Source organism: Drosophila takahashii, chromosome 2R, assembly GCF_030179915.1.
Source record: "Drosophila takahashii strain IR98-3 E-12201 chromosome 2R, DtakHiC1v2, whole genome shotgun sequence".
In the NCBI taxonomy this organism is placed as follows: domain Eukaryota; kingdom Metazoa; phylum Arthropoda; class Insecta; order Diptera; family Drosophilidae; genus Drosophila; species Drosophila takahashii.
Window position 1 is genome coordinate 26,233,733 of NC_091679.1, and position 23,248 is coordinate 26,256,980.

The 23,248-nt window shown below is 40.0% G+C and overlaps 3 protein-coding genes and 1 long non-coding RNA gene across 6 annotated transcripts; all 4 read left to right on the forward strand.

Moving 5' to 3' along the window:
* Window positions 1–21: 21 nt before the first annotated feature.
* On the forward strand, window positions 22–914 carry LOC108068693 (uncharacterized). The gene is made up of 3 exons (XM_017158419.3): window positions 22–431; window positions 502–643; window positions 700–914. Exons 1-2 carry the CDS (start codon window positions 146–148, stop codon window positions 579–581), a joined length of 366 nt encoding a protein of 121 aa, XP_017013908.2. The 5' UTR covers window positions 22–145; the 3' UTR covers window positions 582–643; window positions 700–914.
* Gint3 (GDI interacting protein 3) lies at window positions 502–2,217 on the forward strand. Its single transcript, XM_017158418.3, has 4 exons — window positions 502–643; window positions 700–1,710; window positions 1,774–1,922; window positions 1,989–2,217. Exons 1-4 carry the CDS (start codon window positions 587–589, stop codon window positions 2,098–2,100), a joined length of 1,329 nt encoding a protein of 442 aa, XP_017013907.2. The 5' UTR covers window positions 502–586; the 3' UTR covers window positions 2,101–2,217.
* A 201-nt stretch (window positions 2,218–2,418) lies between these two features.
* On the forward strand, window positions 2,419–22,682 carry Ntan1 (N-terminal amidohydrolase 1). Of its 3 annotated transcripts, none has more exons than XR_011418078.1 (7): window positions 2,419–2,575; window positions 20,156–20,505; window positions 20,584–20,766; window positions 21,116–21,324; window positions 21,386–21,547; window positions 21,986–22,298; window positions 22,360–22,682. XR_011418078.1 is itself a non-coding variant. In XM_070213549.1 (7 exons), exons 2-7 carry the CDS (start codon window positions 20,253–20,255, stop codon window positions 22,164–22,166), a joined length of 930 nt encoding a protein of 309 aa, XP_070069650.1. In that variant the 5' UTR covers window positions 2,419–2,575; window positions 20,156–20,252; the 3' UTR covers window positions 22,167–22,682. The 3 variants fall into 3 exon arrangements, 2 of the variants coding, with proteins under 2 accessions (XP_070069650.1, XP_017013882.1); XM_070213549.1 differs by having other exon boundaries at window positions 21,986–22,099; window positions 22,158–22,682; XM_017158393.3 differs by having other exon boundaries at window positions 21,986–22,099.
* On the forward strand, window positions 14,880–15,645 carry LOC138912572 (uncharacterized). The gene is made up of 2 exons (XR_011418118.1): window positions 14,880–15,263; window positions 15,350–15,645. It is a non-coding gene; the product is annotated as an uncharacterized lncRNA (long non-coding RNA).
* Window positions 22,683–23,248: the final 566 nt, after the last annotated feature.

Sequence of the window (23,248 nt, forward strand, 5' to 3'; positions counted from 1 at the left end):
TGTAGCTCCGATGGTATTTTAAAGCAGACCATCAACAGCCACACCAGGAAAAACAGAACAAAAATTAGGATAATGCTGCGGATATAAACAAAGGATCGTCGAAAAAACGTTTAACACAAGATCGTTGACACTTCCTGAGCAGGCAATGAGTTTCAATCTCTACGTGGAATCGTTCAATTCAACGTTGCAGTCGATTGCGCGACAAGTGGAGCAATTTGCTGGCGTTGCACTGAACGCAGCTGTCGATCTTCGCGGAAATCTGGAATCCTTGACCGGCGATTTGCGTTGGGAGAACGGACCAATTGCCTTCACCGACTTACAGGCCACCCTGCTGAAAGTCCTAATCGTCCTTCTCCTGGGAACCTGCGTTCTAGCCGGCTATTCGTGGTCCGTTTACGGCCAGGTCATCACGGAGAAGTTTGTCAGGCCAAGTAGGAATCTGCTCCAAATCGGAGTTTTATGTTGATTTCCCTAGTTCAGAGATAATGTCTTGCGTTTCAGGCACGCTCAAGGAAATCGAGGAGCTTAAATTGTCGGTGGCCAAGTTGAAGCTGCCCAAGGAACACTCGCCGCGCATCTAGAAGCCATGTCCAAGATCAAGAAGTTCTTTTCGCGGAAGAAGGAGGAGGCGGCTGCCTTTAAAGTATAAATTAAACAGGAAAACTAAGAAAACTCTTTACTAATTAAGTATATTTTCAGCTCAAGCTCACGGGCAGCTCGATGGGCGCAGGCCACAAGCTGAACTCCACCAAGCCGGAGGCTCCTTCAAGTAGTTCCCGCCAAAAATACGAGGCCTATGTGCCGCCCAAGCGAAATGAGCTGAGTAACGAGGCCAGGACAGCTGCCAATGCTGCACTGGCTCGCATTGACAAGAAGACATCCAGGGAATTCAACACCTCGCTGTCGGCGGTGAAGGCCCAGGCTAAAAGGGAACTGGAGGCAGAGCGTCGCCAGAAGGAGGAGGCGGAGGCCTCGGCTTCCACCACCACTACATCCACTACTGCTTCCGGTGGTGACAATCGCAACCTGGCCTGCGAAGGCGTCTTCTTCCGCTGCCCCATGATCAGCGACGAGATTCTACCCAAAAGCGCGTGGAAGGCCCGGATCAAGGAGTTTCTATACCAGCAGCTGGAAGGAGATCGCGGCCTCACCGGCTGCCTGATCATCCACAATTGCAATGTCAAGGAGAAGGCCGACGAGTGCATTGCCACTCTCTTACGATATCTGGAGAACCTAATCAAGAATCCCGAGGAGGAGAAGTTCTGCAAGATACGCATGTCCAACAAGATCTTTAGCGAGAAGGTGCGCTACGTGGAGGGTGCCCTAGATGTTCTGCAAGCAGCTGGCTTCAACGAGGTCAAGATCGACGATGAGCAATTTCTGCTGTGGACCCGAGAACAGACGGAACAGGATCTCGATTTGCCCACGCTGGTGGAGGCGCTCAAGAACTCTGAGACCATTCCCCTGGAGCTGGACAGAAACATCAAGGTTCTGCTTCCGTCGCAAGCACGGCGTGTTGTGCTACCCGATGAATTCTATCGCCTGGCCCCGGAGGAGATCAAGAAGGAACAGCAGCTGCGCTCGGAGGCCATTGCCCAGTCCCAGATGCTGAGAACCAAGGCAATGCGGGAACGCGAGGAGCATCGCAATTTGCGCATGTATCGATACGCCTTAGTCAGGGTTAAATTTCCCAACGGACTCTTTATACAAGTAAGCCTTTTGTTGATGATGTCATCCATGGGAATTTTGTGTAATAAGGTGAATCATTTCCAGGGCACTTTCAATGTTTACGAGAAAATAGCCGATGTGTTTGAGTTCGTGCAGTCTTGCCTGGCGGATGAGAGCCTCGATTTTAGCTTGGTGGCCACCAGTGAGGGCAAACTGGGCGAGGAAGACCTGGAGAAGACACTATTCGACTGCAAGTGAGTGTCGAAAAATATAATTGTTAAATACGGAAAACTACATTTATTGAAAATCCTGTATTTCAGACTCATTCCCAACTCCTTGCTACTGTTTAGCGCAAATGGAGTGTCTGCCCCCGTAGAAGCGGATCTAAACTACCTAAAAGAGGATCTTCTGATGCTGGTGCAGGCTATGTAGAAGTGATCTAAACCATCTAATCAGCGGTACTTGTCCCTTACATTATAACGGAGCTGTTGTTATTTATTACTTTCAAATCTATTATTCAAAATCAATTATAAACGCACTTTACAGAAAAAAAAATGAATACGTATTTTTAAACTCTGGGGTTTATATGGTGCTTTATATTTTTTGCAACCTGTTTTATGTTTAAAATATATTATTCAATAATATTATAAAAATTATAAAATACTTTCGAACCACTGTACATCCAACAGCTGTTTGGTATCTTTTCGCCAAAGCTACTTCAGGTGGTATTTTGGTGGTACCTGTAAACGGTCATACTTAAGTGGGCGAATAGTGCAAAAATAAACAACAAATTGCTGCGCTAGCAAGTAAAAATTAGCCAAAACGAATAAACTATGAGCTTTAACTGTGAATTTTAAAGGATTACAAAAAGTGCAACGATCAAGGAACCATTTGGTGCTATGTAAATGTGAGTGACTATGGATTTCTACCCGGAATCATATGTTTGTGCAAACAATAACAAAGGGCGGCCAATGGGGTTTTGGCCGTCTCATTAACAAATGCTTAATGATTGCCTAGTCATATTAATTTGTGGAAAAGTAATAAATAATGTTCTCAATAAGCGGGGCAAATGTTCCGCCTCCTTATAACATTTTCCCGCACTCTTATGCGGTCAGTTCATCGCGTGGTTTTCCCACTCCACGCGACTTTTCCTGGTCATTATCGAATTATTATTTGTGCTACTCGTCTCTCCATGTGGGTGCAATTTGTTCATGTTTAAACACTAATTTAACGCGGAGTTTGATCAGAGGGATGTCGTATTTGAGGGCGCTTCTAAAAACCGGTTGGAACTTAAGAAACCTCATAATCCATTTCAAATTTTCACGCCTTGTGATGGACTAGTAAATAATGATAAACGATTTAGAGACTTAAAACTTTTCATGTCAATTGTTGTTAAAATGTTAAAAATATTACTATTAAAAGAATTTGTTTTGAATTATGCCCTAAACTTTTTCTAAAACGGAAATTTCCTTCGGACGTATTCTTAATATAGGCAAATATTGTTCCTACATTAGCCATTTGATATGATAACCGATTTCCAAAGTTACGGTAGCTTTCAAACTCCCCAACTCTTTTGAAAATAGATTTACTTTTTAAGTTTTACCATAACGGTCGCTTTCCATATTCTTCATTGTTATGATGACTTTTGTATGTACGTTTTAAAAGCCTTATACTTTAAAATTAAGATGTTGTAATTTAAACAATCTCATTAATGCTTAACACGAATTACCAAAAAAAGAAGGTATTTCAATTCCCCTAAATAAAGTTATTTTCCAAATAACTTGAACGAAATAGAAAAGTGTCTTATTTTCGATTTCACCTAATTTCATGAGAATCGAAAACTAGAACAGGGATGTTTATCTCTACCTGGGCTTACTTCAATCCCACTAAGCAAACAATTGCATTTAATGAACCAATTTTGCAATTGGGCCGCACTGTCTATCAAGGAGGCATCAGAAACGGTAAAAATAAAAGTCGGGGGAGGAATGAAAGAGATTGAGGAGATGGCGGGACAGCAGCAGCGGATGCTTCGCCCAAGCTCTGGGCACTGGCAATTTGGCGTAAATCTCGCTTGATCTTGGGAAAAAGTAAATAGGAAAGCACCTAAAATCAAACATTAATGAATCTTTTCGGCGCGGCTGCAAGCTCAGGGCTTAAATTAAACCAAGCAATCGCGCCAAATCGAAACACGCAGCCACGAGAAGGGAGCTGAAAAGGAGAAAAACGGAAAAGCTAAATAAAAACCAGCCAGAAAGCCAGACTGCAAGCCATCGCATAAATTGGCCTGCGCTGGAGCCAAAGATTTCATTGTTGGCCATCGCTTATTATGGCCAGGCATCGGATCTAGGCCTTCATTAAACGGCCGAAAGCAGCAACATCAGATGCACCGAGAAAAATGTCACCAAATCTTGGTCATTTTTTCGATATACCGATATTAAATTCTTTTTAATTTTTATTTATTAGTATCTTTTATAGCAAGATACAATAAATATATAAATACAGTTACTAGATCAACATTTTAAAATATTAAACTAGAATATACAAAATTGTGTCTTGTACTTTTTTCTCTGTATAATATGTCAATTATTGGAACTATTATAATACTTTTTTAACAGATAGCAACCTTTTTTCTCTCTCTGTACAAAAGAGCCTTAATTCAACTTTGGTCCGCGAAGCTAGTGCGTGAGATATGCATTATTTATCTAGCGAAATTTTTCTCCTTGCTGCGGCAACTTGTTGCAGGCAGACTTCCTGGTTTGCCCAGCTGCGGCCACGATAGCCGGCGAAATTCCAAAATGATACGAATAGTTTGTTTCTGTCGGTAGATAGCGAGAAATATGTGGGACATCCTGAGGATCGTTGCACATCTTCGGATAGAGGTTACGGGTTACGGCTTACCCATTGCAGGTTGCAACCTGCACGTGCCTCGCCTCGCTGGACCGCCTGATTGAACGATTGAAAGATCATCACCCGCAACAAGAAAATCAGGCTGGATAATGATGATGATGAGGTGCAAATTGCCGCTGCCATGAAATTGCAAATCAACTTTCTGACTCCCGATTGCACTTCATTCTAAATTGTTTGCTCAACCCAGCAGCTCTCGGGGCGCGGATCCTCCGGCGTTAGCACAAAAATTGCAAATCGAATTTCCCCAATTGCCGGGCTTCATTCTCCGGCTGATTTGTTTTTGTGGTTGCCACGAACCAACCGCACACAACAGCAACAATTGGGATCCCGCCCTTTAACAAGCATTTAGCTTGCTCCGCCAAGCTCGTGACCCATTCCCATTTCCATTCCCATACCCAATGCCCAGAACTCCTCCAATATGCCGGCAAGTTTATGACCCGGCTCGAAATTGAAGTGGAAATCGGTTAGCAGTGGGTTCCCTTTTCGATTTGTTTTTATCGCTCCACGCAAGCGCCCTGCATTTACATATTTCTGCCTGCATTTGAACCCTGAACTCTCTTTGGCCAGGGAAATGCGATCCCGAACGGTGAGCAAGGCGAACAACGGGCAGCTGTGGGTCCGGATTAGCTCACTCCTGGCGGAAATACTTCCCCTGTGACGGGTAAAACAAACAAACAAATAACAATAATTAAGGCTTTTGCTTTAATTAACACTATTGAACTTGGGCGACTGCTGGCATAGAAAAGAAAAGAGGAAGAGGTATTCTTAAAAGCCGGATGTGGGTATACTCTATCTTATCACTAAAATTATTGTATTCTAATAAGAATTCTTTAAACTTAAGAATACAGTTTAAAAATTAAATAAAATTAGAAGAACGCATATAATATGTTTACCCATCTTCAGCTACTATTAAAAATCAAACAATAGTAAAGGTTTTAAGCACAAATTTGTAAAAATTTTAGAATGAGTTTCACAATTGTGTTTTGAATAGCTTCTACCACCTTGTATTTAAATTTCCAAATTAAACAGTCAAGATAAATAAAATTCTATATTTATAACATTTAAACCAGAAAGATTTTGTTGATATACTTTAGCTTACCCTTTCTTTGAACCTATCACAATTTGCAATCAAATAAGAACTTCCGGTCCACTCAGCGAGTGTTTTATGAATGAAAATCTTGTCTCATTGTCTCATCCAGCTCCTCATCATCGTTGTCCAGTTGTCGATGTCCATCGCCAGCGATCGTCACGCTCATTGCCAATTAGTGCAATCAACTGCGTAGATGGTGGGTGGGGTTTTCTGGAGCGGGATGCCGAGAGGAATGGGTGCTGCTCCACTGGGTTGTGTTTGGTCAGGCCCTCAGGCTAGACAATTGCCAGGGAAATCTTACAGAGTTCACAACTTGATAAGATTAATTGACTGGGTCTCCCTTATGTTAGGGAATTTAAAAAAAATAAAGATGAAAACTATGGTATGGTATGGGGAAAACATTAACATAAAGTTTTTAAAATATTTTTTAAATTTAGAAATTGTTAGAATTGTTTGTAAACTTAACAGTAAAACGACCTTTGAACTTTAATCCCAATGGTTACAACACGAAGGACCATAATTTTAAAGATGTGAAAAGTGAAGGAATAATAATATTACCTATAAATTCCAAAAAACTGGTTACTTAAAACTTGAATACTAAAATCCCCAATGATTAAACAACATAATTAAAATGATCAGATATTGCAAAAGTCGAATGTAAATTTAATCAACTATCTCGACCAGCAGCTTGTTCAATTTATAACGTAGCCCCTGTGATAAACTTCCCCCGTCGCCAAACCCCTTGATCTAACCACTGCAGTCAATTTCAAATACATTTGCAATTTGTCAAATTTTGGTAGCCAGTGCCAAGATAAATTAATTTCGGCATCGATTTGATCGCTTGTCTCTGGTCATTTTGCATGGCTGTGGGATGGCTAAGACCGTGTTAGCCACAAGCCAACATGGCTTGGCTCATTGTAAATGTGCTTTAATGACCACCGGTCAGCAAATCTCATTTTTTGTCGAGGGACCCCATGCCGTTTCACACACACACTCGCAGAAAGAGACGTGGCTACGGGGTGCGAAAGAGAGGGCGGTATGGTGGCTTGGCAAAGATTTCTGGTACCTGTAAAACCCCCTCGAAACGCCCCTGTGTCCATCATCGGACCAAAATAATGACCACTGTCCACATGGTGCAAAATTAGACATATTTTCTTCTTACTTCGGGTGCTATCTGCCGCCCCTCTGCCCGCCCTCCCAACCACATCTTCGTTCACCTTTTGCATTTTCAACACCAAAAAGTTTTACATTCGGATTTTCCGCAACTGCTGAGAAAAATGACATTACAAATTGTGGGACATTTGTCTAATTAAATCCCTGCCTGCTCCAATAACGAGAGCTTAGATTACAATCTCACAGCGGTGCGTAATGGCTTTTGAGCCAACTTCGGGATGAAGTGGCTATTTGATAAAGGAGGGGAGGTAGGAGGTTGAAAAGGTTGCATTTTGGGGTAAAAAGTTGGGAAAATTGAGTAAGAGGGAGAAGAGAATACGAGTGATGGAGGGCTGCACTTTGTGCTCTAGTTTCCAAAGAATAAGTTAAATATACCTTTGAGTATTTGATACTATATATTAGTATCCTATTTTATTACCAGAAAATTCATTTCTCAAGCCAAACAAATAAAGTTTGAAGATTACATTTCTTTAGTACTTTTACAAAAAGGGAAATATATTTGTATAATAAAATTGGTGGATAAGTCAATTCGGAAAAAAAACGTTCCCCTATCACGCTTTATTTTTTTTTATTTATTTAAAAGTAGGTATACGAAGTATTGGAATTAAAAAAACTAATTAAAAGCATTCATAGTTAATGTTGTTCACATCTATGTAAATAGTATAGATTTAATCCCTGGAAGAACAATTGTTAGATATGTATATCCATTCCTTGGTTAGTTCTTACGCCTTCTTATAAATAGTAAATTATTTATTTAATATTTTAATCTAGAGATTTCGTTAGATAATAAAATACAAGCAACAACAATAAGTAGATTCGACTCAAGATAAGAAATGTAATTTTTACGTTGACCATAAGTTATTTTACGGATTAATGGAAAATTGACACGCCTAAATTAGTTCAATTTTTATGAATGGCTTCAGACTGGCATAATTCATAATTTCCAACAAAAAACCCTTTGTACTTTACTTTTATTAAATCCAGGCAGAGATAGGGGCAATCCCAACTGCATTTGCTGTACATAAAGCGCTGGCCACTGACCAATTAGAAGAGCAAAAGAAGTGCAACCCCAAGCGAACGAGTGACCACTTACCAAACCGAGCGATAGTGGACCGGCATCTAATGAAATTAAGCCAAAACTCGAACAGTAACCACTCCACTCAAAGGCTATCAAACTGGGATTACTCATTTGAAAGCCACTCAATGACCGACTGATAAGAACACGTGTTGCTCCATCCGCCGTCCTGCTCGCACCTCCCCAGGAGAGAGAGAGCCAGGCAGAGGGAGAGAGGCTCCAAGTCGGGAGAGGGAGAGGCTCAGCTCCAGAGAGCGCGACTCAACGAGGGGTCCAATTAGATTACCGGCAGCAAGCATGCGCTCCCTTTCTGCCCAACGCACGCTCAACTGGAAACGGTTCCAAAGGCTTTGGCGCTGGCGCTGCTCTTTTATTCTCGCCGAGTGTCTTTTGGGCCCTCCATTCGCCAGTCGACTTCGACTTGGACTTTTTGCTCAGTTGCTTTTGAGTCTCATTCCGGTTTGCGTGTCGTCGTCTCGCGGATACTTCAGCGCACTCGCAGTTCCAGACCAAAAAATTGTATCTGAAAACCAAGGGATATTTAAAACTAACAGATATTTTAAAACACAAGTTTTAAAAACGAGTTTTTACAAAAAAGTTTTAAAGAAATGCCGACGGCTTGGTGAAAAACTGTGAAAATAACAATCCTTAAGTGAACTCGATTACTAGAAAACCTAAAAGTATCCTATTAAGTGCCGTGAAATATAAGAAATTAAAGTAAGTTCTAGAAATTTATGCCCAATTTAACCCTTTAAACCCGAAAAATACTTTGTAGCCACTGGTTTTTAAAGATATACCATTTATATATATTTGGAGAACTATATGAAATCTCTAAAAGCACTGTGAGAATTTTTAATTCAACGTAAGTTCTACCAGATCAAATGATAAACCATATAGTATAACTAAAAATGTCTTTGGCAAGAAAAAAAAAAGGGTCTATGGTACGTAAAGATTTATATGAAAAGTAGTGACAATAGCTATTTCAAGGATTTATAAGTTCCAGAAGATAATCCTTTTTAGAACGACTTTTTAGGTTAAATCACCCCTCAAATACAAAAACAATTTATATAAACCAACGAAAGTGAGTGGAATCTATCTTGAGGCCCATCCGCTGCTATACTCGAATTCCCAGTTTTGGAATAGACACTCTCCAAAAAAAAATTCCTCCTTATCTCGCATCGCATTGCCCGATCGTTAATATTTATGGGACGCTGCTAGGGGATGGGATCCGAGCTGCGAGGAGCTGATAAGCCGGCGACGATGATTATTCAGTCATATGCATCAGAGATCAATATTGTATGGCTTCATTCACAGCGCGATCCTAATGCCTTATCTTCGATTTTCCCGCCGGGTTTTCCCGGCTATCGATCCCTTTTTCCCCTCGAAATTAATAACTTTTGTGAGAACAACTGGCAGCGGACAGGCGCACAGCGAAATCATGTTCGAGTGATTAAATTAATTAATGATATAGACACACTGCGCAATAGTGTCCACGCAGCCTAAGGAGGAGGGAGATCTTCGGTGTGCAGATCTCGGGGCTGGCAATCCTGCAGCGGCCAACGCCACATGATGCGGATCGCTGGGCCTAAATCTTTGGCCAGAACCCAGGCTCTTGGCCAAGACTCAGTCTGAAGCCGCAGAGGCGAGCAGATCGTTGTCTTAACTTGTCGTACACGATGTCTTATACGTGTAGCAACAATTTATTTCGCCGGCCAATGGATCGATCGCCAGTGCAATCGATGATCATGGTCTTTGGGTAAAGGAGTCTGCGACTCCGCTATCCCTGGCGATCAATCAAGCCCGGCTAGATGATCAATATTAGCTGGTCTAAAAATAATTGTACGCTGGCTATCTTCATCGATGAGAGGAAAAAAGCAAAGAACAAGTACACAAATGGGTTCGTTTAGTTTAAAACTGATAGCCGACTACAATGTGGTTGGTTATTTAATATAAATATAGAATAGCTCAACAAAAATAGATTAATCTTAATACCCGTATATAAACCCATTTAAATATTGTTTTGGTTGACTAAGGAATAACAAGAATTTGTTATAAACCTTTCTGTTTTTATTTATTCAAAATTATTTATATTAATTTTATTCGCTGATAGGAAAGCCCCGACACTTAATAAATATAAAAAACAACTAGGCCCTGCGTTGATAAGTGGCAAAAATTAAAATATTTTATTTAGATTCTAAAAAACGAATTAACTGCTAAATAATTAATTTTGTGGCGATGAAATATAAGTACTTTTAAGTAAATATAAAAATATGTACCACCAAACGCAAGTCTCGATTAAAAAAACCACTACAAATTTAAAATTGTGCTACAATCTCTAATTTGCAATATTTTTCTTTTTTTCGTACAATCTTTAATCTATTAAAATTCCATTGATATTTTAAAAATATTGATAGTTTACCGATAAGCAACATGTATATAGACAGCATGAGTCAGATTTACTCCGTACACTTCAGTCAGATGTCGGAACATCTCATTTGGGTTGCCTTTTAGGTTTGTTAAAATTTTACGACTTGTGTAATTAGTTTTTCTCCCGAAGATCTTTTATGGCGACCGACAGACTCCAAAGATATATAGATGTGCTAACACCACTAACACCAAACAGCGAAGACCAAACTCTCTCTCTGTTACATTTAATGTTCCAAAAAAGATGCCATTAAAAATTGGAGTAACTGTTTTTCCAACTAATATCTGTGTCCAAAGCGCTAATTGAAGGCAACTTCACAACTTAATAGGGGACTCTCCCAGCAGCCGGCTCCTCCGAGTCAAGGGTTAAAGTTCTTTCAGTTTGTGTGTGATTTTCCTGAGACGGGGGCCGAAAAAGCGCTCGACTGACTGACGACAAGTGCCTGTACACCTCTTTCAAGTAAGCTGTCAAAGACGGCCGAAGCCTGTTGGCCGAAGCTTGTTTACAGCCTTCGATGCTGAATTAATTAAACTAACTCTCGGCTGGCCGATGCCTAACCCCCATGGCAGCCAGGTGAGTGCAGCTCAATTTGTACTTTTCGAAATTGGTCAGTGTAACCCGAGGACAATGACTTGGGCTGCCTTCGACTCCCTTTTTGGCCCCAACTTGTCTGCCGGTCACTCGTCAGAGGTCCTTACAAGAAAAGGACATAATTGCTGCAATAGATTCTCGACAGAAGTTGAAAGGTTGCATCAGCTGGGCATGTCCTTACAGAGCCTGGGAAAAGGGGATGAATTTTACACATGGAAAAATAGGTCATTTACTCTTAAAATCAGAACTTTATTTCCATCAGTACTATTTAAAACTATTTGAATATTCATTCTATGAGTGCAAGTTAGTAAGATAATGCCCAGTATTCAACCTACCCAACAAGTCGTCCAAAACAAACAAATGTATATGAAAATAAACTCGACTATTTTTTATACGAAGTTATTTGTTTTGTAAGGCGTTTTTTTAAATTGAATATGGGGCCTAAAAATGTAAACTTTTTGTAAACTTTTTTAAAAACTTGAAAATTATTATTTTCATCCAAAAAATGTCCAAAAAGTTATGTTAAATGAATTTTTTTTTTTAGCTTATCTTAATTTGTTACATATCTATTTTTGCTTAGGATTAAATTTAATATTATTTATTAGTGCCAACATATATTTCCAGTACAAAGCTTTCTATTTGTAAGGATGCGATCTATTGAAATTGCTATTCTCACTAATCTATCTCTGAGTCGCAGCCATCTCATTTGCCCAACATTTTAATTTCCTCCTTGGACGTTGTCAGGGGTCAGAGATTTTCTAAAGCTTCGACAACAGCATCACCCACCTCTAATTCCAGTTTGTGTGCGATGGTCTATTGATTGGAATATTCATTGAATAGTTTTTAAGCTGATTTATATGCTATTGTGTGTGTGCTGTCGATTTAATAAATATTTAATTTCAACTCCGGGTCCGTCTGCCGCCTCTGCTGCTCCTGCCGCTGATGGCTCCTAAATCCACACATAAAAGATTCAATCAGCGGAAGGAGCAAGGAGGAGTTGGAGGCCAAAGAGCCGACGATGATGATGTTGTTATTGCTGGCCGCTCTGCCTGCATTCAGGTATTAATAATCCCGGGCACCGAATAATCCTCAGAGCTCCCGAGACATCGTAATTTGCAAAATGCACAATCGCTTCCTATAAATCAAGCCGGGGAGACACACCGGGCAGCAGCGTCGAAGAAAATCTATTCAGATCCCATCGCGCCGGGCTGAAATATATATTTCACCTGGCCGAATCATAAAGGTTCCTATAGGAGTACAAAGGCTTTCAAAACGAAACCAAGCCGAATAGCCAGCCGCTACGACGTCAACTGCTATCAATCTCAGGTGAAATGGAGCTGCGTCCGCCGGCCATTAGATGCTCCCTGGCACATCCCAGCTCACACTGCTCCATTCTGCATTCAGGAGACCAGCCATCCAATCCCATGCAATCCCAGCCAGCTTCACAGTCATCGCAGGGCAAGTTGCCCCGCTCAAAGGAAAGCGCCCGTCGCAATAGATCGCACATTGCAGATAGAGGCGTGCCTGCCACTCCAGTCCACAAAATCGAGGAGTGACAAATCTTAGAGCGCAATTGTAATACCCTAGAAAACACCAGAAGTAAATGGTTAAATGATAATACTTAAGAAGTTACGAGAAAAATACTTTCCTTGATCCTTCGGATTTCGTAAAATATTTTCAGAAAACATTTTTTTTAAATTTCTGATTAAAAGTGCTTGAAAATCATGCGCAGATCCACGGGGGGTGATATGGGTAATATCTTACCCCCCCTCGGGTAAAAAATTAAAGGAATTTCGGAGTTCAAAAAGAATGCCACTGTTAAAAATATTAGATTTTATGTTGATTATAATAATTATTCAATAAAAATATTGTTCATCATCACAAGATCGACATATTGTTTAATCAAAAAATAATGACTAAAAAAGGTCAAGGAACTGTAAAAAATGAGTATTTAAAATAATTAATAAAAAACCCCAAAAAACATAAAAATTTAAAAAATATGACAACAAAAATTGGTTCAGAATGAAAACCTCTTCGTTTTTAAGGGTATACCAAAGGCAAGCCAAACAATGAGCTGCAATTTCTGGCCACAAAGGATGAACGCAGCGCGTATGCCGGGCAGAGAAGAAAATAAAATAAAGGAGAAAAAAAGAAAGAAAAAGAAAATAAAAGAGTTGGAGACAAGAGCCGAGAAGAGTTGGATAGATGGAGCCGAGGAGCTGCAAGAGTCGCACATTCGGCGAGCGCCTTCAGCAGTTGTTATAAATTATAGTGCCGCATGCGGAATGAATGCCCAAGATCAAACCGGTGGTACGTAGTCCGTACACACATACCACATATACTATAAACCACCGAGCCGAAGGGGGAGGGCCGATTGGGCGGTTGGGCGTCTATAAAAACAAACCTCCGCCCCCGCACGTAGTCAGTTGTTGCAGTTGTTGTGGTTGCAGTTGCTTGTTGCTGCAAAATATTTAGCAGTGTACCGCTATGAAATTTGGTATTCCAAGACGGGACCAACGTGCCGCCTCAGTGGTGCAGAGCACTGAAAAAACTAAGACGGCGATAGGTCGATAAAATATTTTAAATACATTAATCCTGAATTGTCCTGTTTATATTTTTAAGGGAAATTATTTATTTTCTCCTTTTTTTTACTTGTCCGTTAAAAAGACTTGATCGTTTGACTGCTGCTTAAAAAAAAATTAAAAACATACTTGAATTTAATTAAAGTGAGCAAAAATACTTGGGGAAAAATTATTGTTTGGTGATGTTATCCTGAAGCAGTTATTAAGTTTTTGTGAAATGTTTTTAAAATACATTTTAAAAAATATATAAAAAAAATATTTTGAGCATGGTTTTTTGTTTTTTATTCACTCAATTTCTGAAATTTATTTTTTTCAAATAAACTTTTTTTTATAATAATTAATGTTGCACTTCATTTTAAATAGGGAAAGCTTTAATTCATGTTTCCTTACATTTTTTTCAAGTGATTCGGCGGTGGTGCAGGAGTTGGGCTGCCATTACCATTACCACGTTGTAGGCATGTTGTAAATGCCAGCCGACTGCTGTGGATTTTTGTCGTTTTCTGCTGCTGCAGTTGTTTAGTATAAATGTCGGTGTGTGTTTTGGCCATAAAAACAGAAATAAGCCCACGGAAAACATGTCCAATTGCGCTAGCAAATATTCTACGCTGGCGGCGCATCTGACAGGAAAACGAACGCAAATGCAACAGGCAATCCATGATCACAAATTTCAGGAATTTTTTAGAATACTTATGAGGTGCTAAACGCGAAAACCTACCTAATTAGTTAATATGGTATGGAAAGGGATTAATTAAATGTCTTGTAAAATTGCTTTAAAATGTAAAACATTTAAAATATTTATTCCTAAAATTTTTATTGAATAAAAAACACAATCTTTTTCCAAAAAATAAATATTAAAATTTACATCTACTGCTAAAATAAAATCCCTAATATTTCTGTTAATTCCTTGTAAAATTCTCCATTGCTTAAGATTAATCTACATATCAAAAGTCCAGTGACATTCCGAGAAATTTTCAGTTTATTTAGCAGTACGTAAAGCGCAGTCCATAAAACCCAAACGAGTTTAGCTTAGTTAGAGTAAGTCAGACTTTGGTTTCAGCTAATGCAAACCGACGGCGGGTTTGTTTGACGAGTGCAACTGCGGAGGAGAGGATAAACAAAGTGCCGCGGTTGTCAAGCAGCAGCAACAGCAACAATATCAGCAAAACAAAAAACCTAAAGAAAACGACTGCGTTTGGGACTGTGTGCTATGCTAATTACTGGACATGACGGCAGCGCAACGCTTTCGGAATCGGCGGACCCCATCCACATCCACATCCATGTGAACAAAAGGCGCAAACGTTTACGCACACTCCGCTCCTCAGTCGCATTTGCATTTGCATAAGCACACCCAAAAAAAAATCCGAAAGTTTACAGTTAATACGCGTTGTATTAAAAGTATACTACAGCTAGTATCAAACTGTCAGTATTAATTTAAAACTAAATAATGTAAGGAGCAGACTCAATAGTGTTAAGTTAAGACTAAATAGTGTTAAGTTTATGTCCTGAGTTTAATTTCTATACCGAAGTTTTCGGTTTTCGTTCCTGGTGTGAAGCCAGGATGCTCTGGTTTGGAACCTGGACATTTCGAACAGAAAAAGTGTTACCGCTTTTTAATGCTATTCGGACGCGTTAGTATTTTAAGGGTTTTACATTAGTGTATTTTGTAAACGACGCTGCGGTCTGTTTAAGGTTTGTTTGTGAAAATTACTTGTGAAAATTTTAATATTTGCTTATTTTGGGCTTATTTGAAATGTAAGTACATTTAAATTGTGTCTTAGTGCATAACTAATGAGTAAATTCTTTTCTTTTTACGGACACCACCTTGAGTTGCGCTCCAGATGCCGGGAAACTAAGGATCTTGCAATTGGCTTGCATTTTTTCTGACCGCGGCCAGCGCAATGTTAACTTCAATATCAGCGTCCTCGACCAAGATTTGTTATTCATCTGGACGGCGTGCACTCTGGAGATGATCAGCGACATAAGCGGTAAAACGGCATTTGCCCAAATATGCATACATACGTACATATTTTGTACATGTATTGTATTTATATTATTTGTTAAATTAAAAATTACCTTCAGTAATTTATAAAAATGTAAAAAATATGTTTTATAATATATGAAAAGTACAAAACAACATTTTTTAAATTTTGTCTCTTTAATACGGGGGGTATAATATTTATACTGGCATTATACTAAATAGTATACAAAATAAACTAGCAGCCTGAATTTCAGTACACTGAGTGAGTATAAACTGTATACTCGTTAGTTTAAACTTGACAACTTCGAAAGTTTCATTTTTATACTTTCGAAGTCCATTAGTTTAATACTCAGAGTATCGAGAAATTTTTGACACTCAATAGTTTACTTTTAATGTAGAAATAGTTTACTTTCTATGATCATTTTTTTTTGGGTGCAGCCATAAAAACAAAATAAGGAAAAACAACCAGCTGGCTGAGGAGGCATTCGGTAAAAAAAGAAACCAAAAAAAATAGCAGAGACAGCGGCAACTTAGCAGATACTACACGACAGCAACAACAGCAGACGATCCTAACTTAGTAATGGGACAAGAGACTTAGTGAGAATTCGCCTTTCTTGGGCCTAACTGCTGTGTGAAAATGGATTTCCTTTTCGGCCGACTCTGGGAAATTGTGCAATTCAATTGGCACTAAATAGGTGATTTATTCTGGGAGTCCAAGTAACGTACTAAACAGGGGTCTTATCCTGAGAGTTTATGTGACATCATCCGCGAATGGAAATCTATGGTGGGATCTTTATTTCATAAATCGCACTTTTATCATGCCATTAAATTATATCTTAGAAAATCTAAAGAAAATATATTAGGCGATTAAAAGGTTAATGACCTAAATCTAAGGATAGGAGTATATGAACGAATAAAACTTTCAAGGATAAATAATGTTCAGTAAATATCACTACCATTTTATATACTTTGAACCTTGTGGGTTTTTAACTTGAAATTGGACAAAATAATTCTAAAAGCTTAAGGACATTTGGTAAACCTTTTAATGATATAAACAAATATATAAACAATATTTGAGGTATCGGTAGTTATTACAAAAAAAATTAAAATATTTGTAGTTGATTAAAGGTAATATAAAAAGGTTTAGTTTTGTCTGTCCTAAAACATTTATACTCCATATTGGTGCTTTCTTTTAATTATCTATTCGAATGTACATATACATATCTATTGTCAACTTTCTATAGCTGACACTCCCCTTTGCGATCCAACTATTGAGTGATCGACAGCCAAGTACCAAGTCATAACTTCCAGTTATTTTACTGCACTTCTAATTGAATGAGGCGATGACAGTACGCGTATAATGAACCTATCATCATTAATCATTATCTGGATGAAATGAAATTATAGAATTGAATTGCTGATTCGAGCACATTGAGCCACGGGGAGCACGACGATCGGCAATTCTAATTAGAGCTATTCAGGAAATCTCCGACTTTAGACTTTGGATTTTTGGCTTTGGCTTTGGCTTTGCCTAGCCCTACATGTACTGGCATCTTCTACAACCAAGTCGCGGTCTAGACCAAAAATAAAAAAAGGAATACAAAAAACGACACGAAAAACATGGCCAGAAATGTCAACTTCAATTCAGTCTGTTCCTCCGGTTGTTGTTATTTCTTTCAACTGATTTTGGCATCCCAGAAAGTTGTAACCGCCAGGGAGGAACACGAAGCCCAGCTTCCACTCAATGTAAACTTTCGATTTTCTTTTTTGTTTTTTGGGGGGTTTTTCATTGGTGACCATTTCTGGGGGAGCCCAGCTCGGAAGGTAGCCGGCCTCACGATATTTGCGTGCCAAAGCGAAATTGTGTGGAAGTCAATTGGCAGTCACGTTTGGACCTGGTCTTGGACCAGGGCCAAAACAATCCACTGCAGCTGGGCCAAATTAAATTGTCAGAGCGGCATTAAATGGCGGGGTAATGGAAGGAGATCGGCGGAGAGAAGAATCCGCTGTCTGTATAGAGTTATCTTTCGATTAACAAACGATTGAAATTAATTTTACAATATTTCCGCATGCTGGCCATGAAATGTGTGGAAAACAATGACAACTGCAACAGTGCTGCTGCTGTTGGAGCAGCAACAAAAGGAAAATCACGAACCCGGAAGAAGGCCCTCCACTGGAGACTCAGATTTGGCCAGATCCAAGTCGCTTTGATTCCGATTCCTCCTCCTCCGTCACCTTTTCCCCTGTCACAATACAAGTTGGTGGTGGCTTTAGTTTCCCGCCTGCAATTTCTTCATTTTTGCCGGAATTTTCGGCCAAGAAAACCGGTTGTGATGTAGCTCGTATTTTGGCTGAAATTTGTTCGCGCTCTCGTGTTGACAATTGTGTCGTGTAAAAGGGCTGCCTGCCTGGCCAAAAGAATTCCAAATGTGCGGCCAGCGTGTTCCGACAGTTGGACAGATGAGCTGGAAAGCAGAGGCTGGGGTGTAAATTACTTGGCCAGAACAGAACAGAACCACAGACGAAAAGTAGCAGTTGTAGCTGTTGCAGTCTGTCAGTTGCAGTTGCTGCCGCCGTTGCACTCGTCAAAATTGCAATCAATCATGTGGCCAAGAATGCCCGGCCAGTAGACAAATGGAACCTGTTTCGGCCCGACACTGGCTATCAGTGTTAAATCTACAAGATCATTTTGCCTGCTGCCCAGCCACAAACCCATAATTTGTGATTGTTATAAGCCAGAACCGTAACGAGTTCCACGGACCAGTCAGTCAGTCAGTCAGTCGTTGGTAATAGACTCGTCGCCCGCCTAATGAATTGAATCGTTTCTGATGGCCTTGTTTGCTGCGTTTTCTTTCCAAGCCATCATCCGTTCCACTGCCATCGATCACGGTGATCGAGGGGCCGAGGACTCTGCTTTCTTGGGATTCAGGTTTCTGGCTTTCGGGCCTATCAAGTGGAGGGAATCTCGAGCCCAGGCACGAACTGACTGGCAAGACCGCCCGCTCAGCCAGAGTCAACAGAACTTTTTGGGGTCTTTGATTAGGAATCAGTTGGGGGAAACTCGGTCATCCTGCCTCACCTACATAGATCGCCGGCATTCTGCAGCTCCTTTTCCTGCTTCATTCCAATGCCTTGCTTTTCAACTGCACAGCAAATTAAATGTTAAAAAAAAAAACATAAAAGAAACCTAAAAATAAATTAATATACTTGTATATCTTGTATAGTTCGTTTAGTTATATTTTAAAATAAAAAATTTACCCAAAATAGTTATTTACACCGTTAAATTTCGTTTCTGCCAGTGTGCCCATAAATTCTTTTACTCGAGAAAATAATAATGAACTTAGAAAAATTATTTCTGGATAGTTCGTTATTCTTAGGAGCTTTAGTTGTATGTTATATTAAAACCGTAATTAATATATTTATTAAAACCCTTAAAAAATTTAGAATTCCTTTTCTGCCAGTGTGACCATCCATCCTTTGGCTTCGAGAGTGGAGCGCGCCTATCGCCAACTGTCATCATTTTCAAATTATTTCTCGTTGAATATCTAATCAAGATTCATGCATGATCGCGGCTAAATTGCTTCCAGGCAAGAGCAGGCCGAAGACCGGCATAACAATTGCTATCCTAGCTGGGTTCCTGAACCATCCACCACCATCCAGCATCCAGACCGAGCTCTTCACGTTTTGCTGTTTGATTTTTCCCCAACGTTTTCCATTGTTTTCCGCCCCGAGCCCAGTTAATAGTGTTGTTCCTGGCTGGGATTCTTTGGGGCTTTGTTTGCATTTTTGTTTATTTATTTATAATTTTTTCTCCGTTTTTTTGACAAGCAGACAACGAATTTTGCATCGGGAATTAGCTCTGACAATTGTTTTTTGCTGCCCATGTAATCGTTTATGTTTATGAGTCTCTTACGATGTCGTATATGCACTTATACTTGAACTTTAACTTGTCTTTATTTCGCTTAATTGAAACTAGGCAGCATCCGTAGGTAAATAATTCAATTACGCGCCTGGTAAAGCTGACTCAGCTCGAATTGCAATTGCACTCGGAGCTCAGGAACAGGGTGCTGTGCTGAGCATTATTAAATTCTATTAAATTTGTTGTTCATTTGGTGGTTAATTCGCTGTGGCGGCCACTTAATGGTTATTAACTTTCGTGTGACATCTGTGACTTGGGGTGTTTGTCTCAATTGCCGGCCATATGGGCAGTGGGTATCACACTCAGTAAATTGATGACCCCCCGAGTGGCCTTCTAATTGTTTTATTAGATTTCCCGAAGAGCCACGAGCCGCGAACCCCTCCAGAGCCACGCCTCTGCGAACCAATTTCAGGGTGTCCATTGTTGGTTAACCGGTGCGCAGGGAATCGAATCAGCCGCAGGCCCACAACTCTTGACATTTTTATTTGCCTTTTTTGTTCGAGAGCTGGTTAAATTTACGAGTCAACCGAGGAGGGATCGAGGTGTAAACATATTTCTCAGCTCTCGGCTGCATGAAATTATTATCAAACATGCAAATCTGCGGCGGTTGCGGGCATCGTAAATTGATTTTTATGCTGCTGCTTCTGTTGAAGTTAAAGTTTTAAAAGAAGGGAAGACATAGTTACTTATGTTTGTACCATCTCCATTGGATTCTAACTCATTCTGTGTTCTCTCTACCCCTTACAGTTGCCTGCTACTTGTCTTGCCAGAGACAAACTCCAAGTAATTCGAAGCGAAACCCTTGAGAAAGGGCCAAGGAAGGACAAGACAGACCAAGACCAGAATGGTGCTCGTGCTGAATGGTGTGCTGCAGGACGACTGTCCCATGGACACCAACAGCCTGTTCCTGCAGCATCCCGTCTACAGAGACTACGCCCAGCAGCTGCACTCCATCCAGGCCAAGTCGGTGGGTCCGGTGGGTCTGCTCTACGTGGGTCAGCGGGAACTGGCCGCCTCCGCTCCGCACGACAAGCACGTCAACATCATCGGCGCCGACGATGCCACCACCTGTATTATCGTCGTGGTCCGACACTCGGGTAGGTCTCCCAATATCCTTTGTTCACCACATAAATAAGCTTCGTTTGGCTCATTAAACCTGGTTTATTCCCTTGCAGGATCTGGCGCAGTGGCTCTCGCTCACTTCGATGGCAGCGGCGTCGACGAGGCTGTGTGCACCATGGTGTCGCGGGTTCAGGAGCTGGCCGTCGGCTATCCGGAGGGTCGCATCGAGTTGCAGTTGATTGGTGGCTATCGGGATGCCAAGGGCTACGGCGAGGACGTCTTCTTTAGCATCATGCGTGAGTTGAAAAGCTGCAGGGATTACAAATAGTAATAATTTAAGACTGAAAAGTCGAATATTGCCTTTATTAATATTAGATTAATTTTTGAGGTTGAAAAACAGAACCTTTTTAGAAACTTTTAGAAAAAAGTTTCTCTGTTTACTAACATGGCTTTGTAAAATTTTTAATCGTTTTACTTTAATTTGTATTTATGCTAATTTATAAGCCCCAAAATTACTCTTTAAGTTTTGGTTAAAGTTTTAAATTTGAACATTTCTTTTTTTAGTCTCAGTTTGTTGTAGTGTAAAGGCATTTATGTTATCATATTTATCAATAATATTATTAATATTATTTATATATCTTTCAGAATCATTCCACAATCACCTGCTTGAGATCGATCTGACGCAGGCGTGCGTGGGCGAGCTGAATACCATGATGCGTGGCGAGATCAGCTGCCCGATCATTTACGGTGTGGGGGTCAACATCAAGACTGGTGAGATCTTTCCGGCCTCATTTCCGGATCGAGGACCGGATCGGGAACTTCGCGATGCTCGCATTTTTATGGGGGCGCAGTCGGTAAGTAAAACGTGATCTCCAAGTGTCATCTTTCTAATGCTTCATCTATTTAAATATATAGGTCCTGGATGTATACGACTCCTCGTTAGGCATGCTTCGTATTGGACCCTTCAACTATGATCCGCTGCGCGGCGCCGATCTGTGGCTATCCCAAACGGATGAGTTTCTTCTGCAGCACCTGTCCTCCAGTCCCGACGTGGAGCCGCCTCACTTTGCGCCTCAGGTGTGTTAGCGTTTGAGGGTGTGAATTTTTAATTGTCAATACGTTTTGGCTTTTAAATACCTAACTTTAGTAGAAAAAAATTATTTCTTGCACTTATATTCTGATTCAAACCAAACAAATCAACCATTCGACAGCCTCCTAAATTTCCCTTTTTTTTTGAGATCAGGCGACATGAGTATTGCATGTCTACCATCGAATTATTAAAACAAAAACTTGTTCTGGTGAAGGGGCGTGGCTAAAACTAATGATATATGAGGAACATTGGCTAGTCTTTATTATGAGCGTTAGAAGCTCTCTCGCTAATAAGACACAACGATTTTATCAAGATTTTATTCCCATCAATGTATGAGCTTTTAGTTATAAAAAGTCATGAAACCAATTTTGTTACTCCCTGTGTAATCATTGATTAGTAATCAAACTACTCTATTTTCATTTCAGACGCGTGCAACTATTAGGTTTATACAGGAGAACCAGTTTCCCGCCGTCACCGTCTTCAGGGACAATCGGCCTCGCTACTTCCGGCGGGATGACGCCACGGGCTTCTGGGTGCTGGTTAGATATTAAATCTTATTTTAGTGTTTAGTTGTTACGCAATTCGAAATTGTCGCAGATGTGTTAATTAGCTGGTGCATGTGTTAATTGTCGCTGTCCACCGCAAATGCTTCTGCCTGCCTTTGTTTGAGTTTTAATCGTTGAGTTAATTGTATTCGGCTGTAATTGTCATCGATATTCTGATTAATCTGTATCTGCTGTAATTATCGCCCGATTAGCAATTGTATTTGATGTGTGCGACATAATCTCTCTTCAATTAGATACAAGATTGAGTTCCGACGCTGGAGACGGTTGCTTGGGACGAGCCTTAGAAATGGATCTGAACTGGAAACGTGAACGCGATAAATAATTATTAAAATTGTATGTGCACATGTGCATGTAAATATTTATGTGAACCTTATTAAAAAACCTATTACTATTTAAAAGAGATTCGTAGCAAAATATATACATATGCGCATACCCCGTGTAAACGAAAGGAAACAATTTCGAATGCAATCATTTTAGCTGTAACTATAACCTGTAATCAAAAATGTAAGAAAAATATATAAAAATGGCTTGGCTATACATACACTCACAAAAATAAGTTGATTTTTTCTATGGAGAAGAATATGATTCAAATTTGGAAACGGATTAGATTTAAAATACCTACTCATATATCACTATATCCTAGCAGAGGGTATAATGATTTCAGTCAGAAGTTTGCAACGCTGTGAAGGAGTCGATTTAGCCATGTCCGTCAATCCGTCTGTATGTCTGTTGCTACGCAAACTAGTCTCTCAGTTTTGAAGCCATCGGAATGAAAATTTTCCAAAAGTCTTCTTTCTATTGCAGGTAGTATATAAGTCGGAATCATACGGATCGGACAAATATATCCTATAGCTTCCGTAGGAATAATCGGAAAAATAATTGATTGTAGTTTCGGAGTTATTTGAGATTCTACCGTCTCTTGGGAATATTTTTGTTGTATGCATTAAATTTTAAAAATTTCGGACGGCTTTATCATATATTTGTCATAGGAACAATCGGAATATTAATAGGGTTGAAATTATAGCCCCGTTGGTTTTTATTTTATTCTCTTCTACTTTGTGACATGACTCTTTTTTAATATTCGGCCAAAGGCCTACCATGATTAGTAAAAGCTCCTCCCGC

Excerpts from the sequence above, each read along its gene's own strand:
- LOC108068693 (XM_017158419.3), top strand. The coding sequence starts at position 146 with ATGAGTTTCAATCTCTACGTGGAATCGTTCAATTCAACGTTGCAGTCG. Across the intron at positions 432-501 it reads GGAGAAGTTTGTCAGGCCAA|GCACGCTCAAGGAAATCGAG; the intron begins GTAGGAATCTGC and ends CTTGCGTTTCAG.
- Gint3 (XM_017158418.3), top strand. The coding sequence starts at position 587 with ATGTCCAAGATCAAGAAGTTCTTTTCGCGGAAGAAGGAGGAGGCGGCT. Across the intron at positions 644-699 it reads AGGAGGCGGCTGCCTTTAAA|CTCAAGCTCACGGGCAGCTC; the intron begins GTATAAATTAAA and ends GTATATTTTCAG. Across the intron at positions 1,923-1,988 it reads AAGACACTATTCGACTGCAA|ACTCATTCCCAACTCCTTGC; the intron begins GTGAGTGTCGAA and ends CCTGTATTTCAG.
- Ntan1 (XM_017158393.3), top strand. The coding sequence starts at position 20,253 with ATGGTGCTCGTGCTGAATGGTGTGCTGCAGGACGACTGTCCCATGGAC. Across the intron at positions 20,506-20,583 it reads CGTCGTGGTCCGACACTCGG|GATCTGGCGCAGTGGCTCTC; the intron begins GTAGGTCTCCCA and ends ATTCCCTTGCAG. Across the intron at positions 20,767-21,115 it reads CGTCTTCTTTAGCATCATGC|AATCATTCCACAATCACCTG; the intron begins GTGAGTTGAAAA and ends TATATCTTTCAG.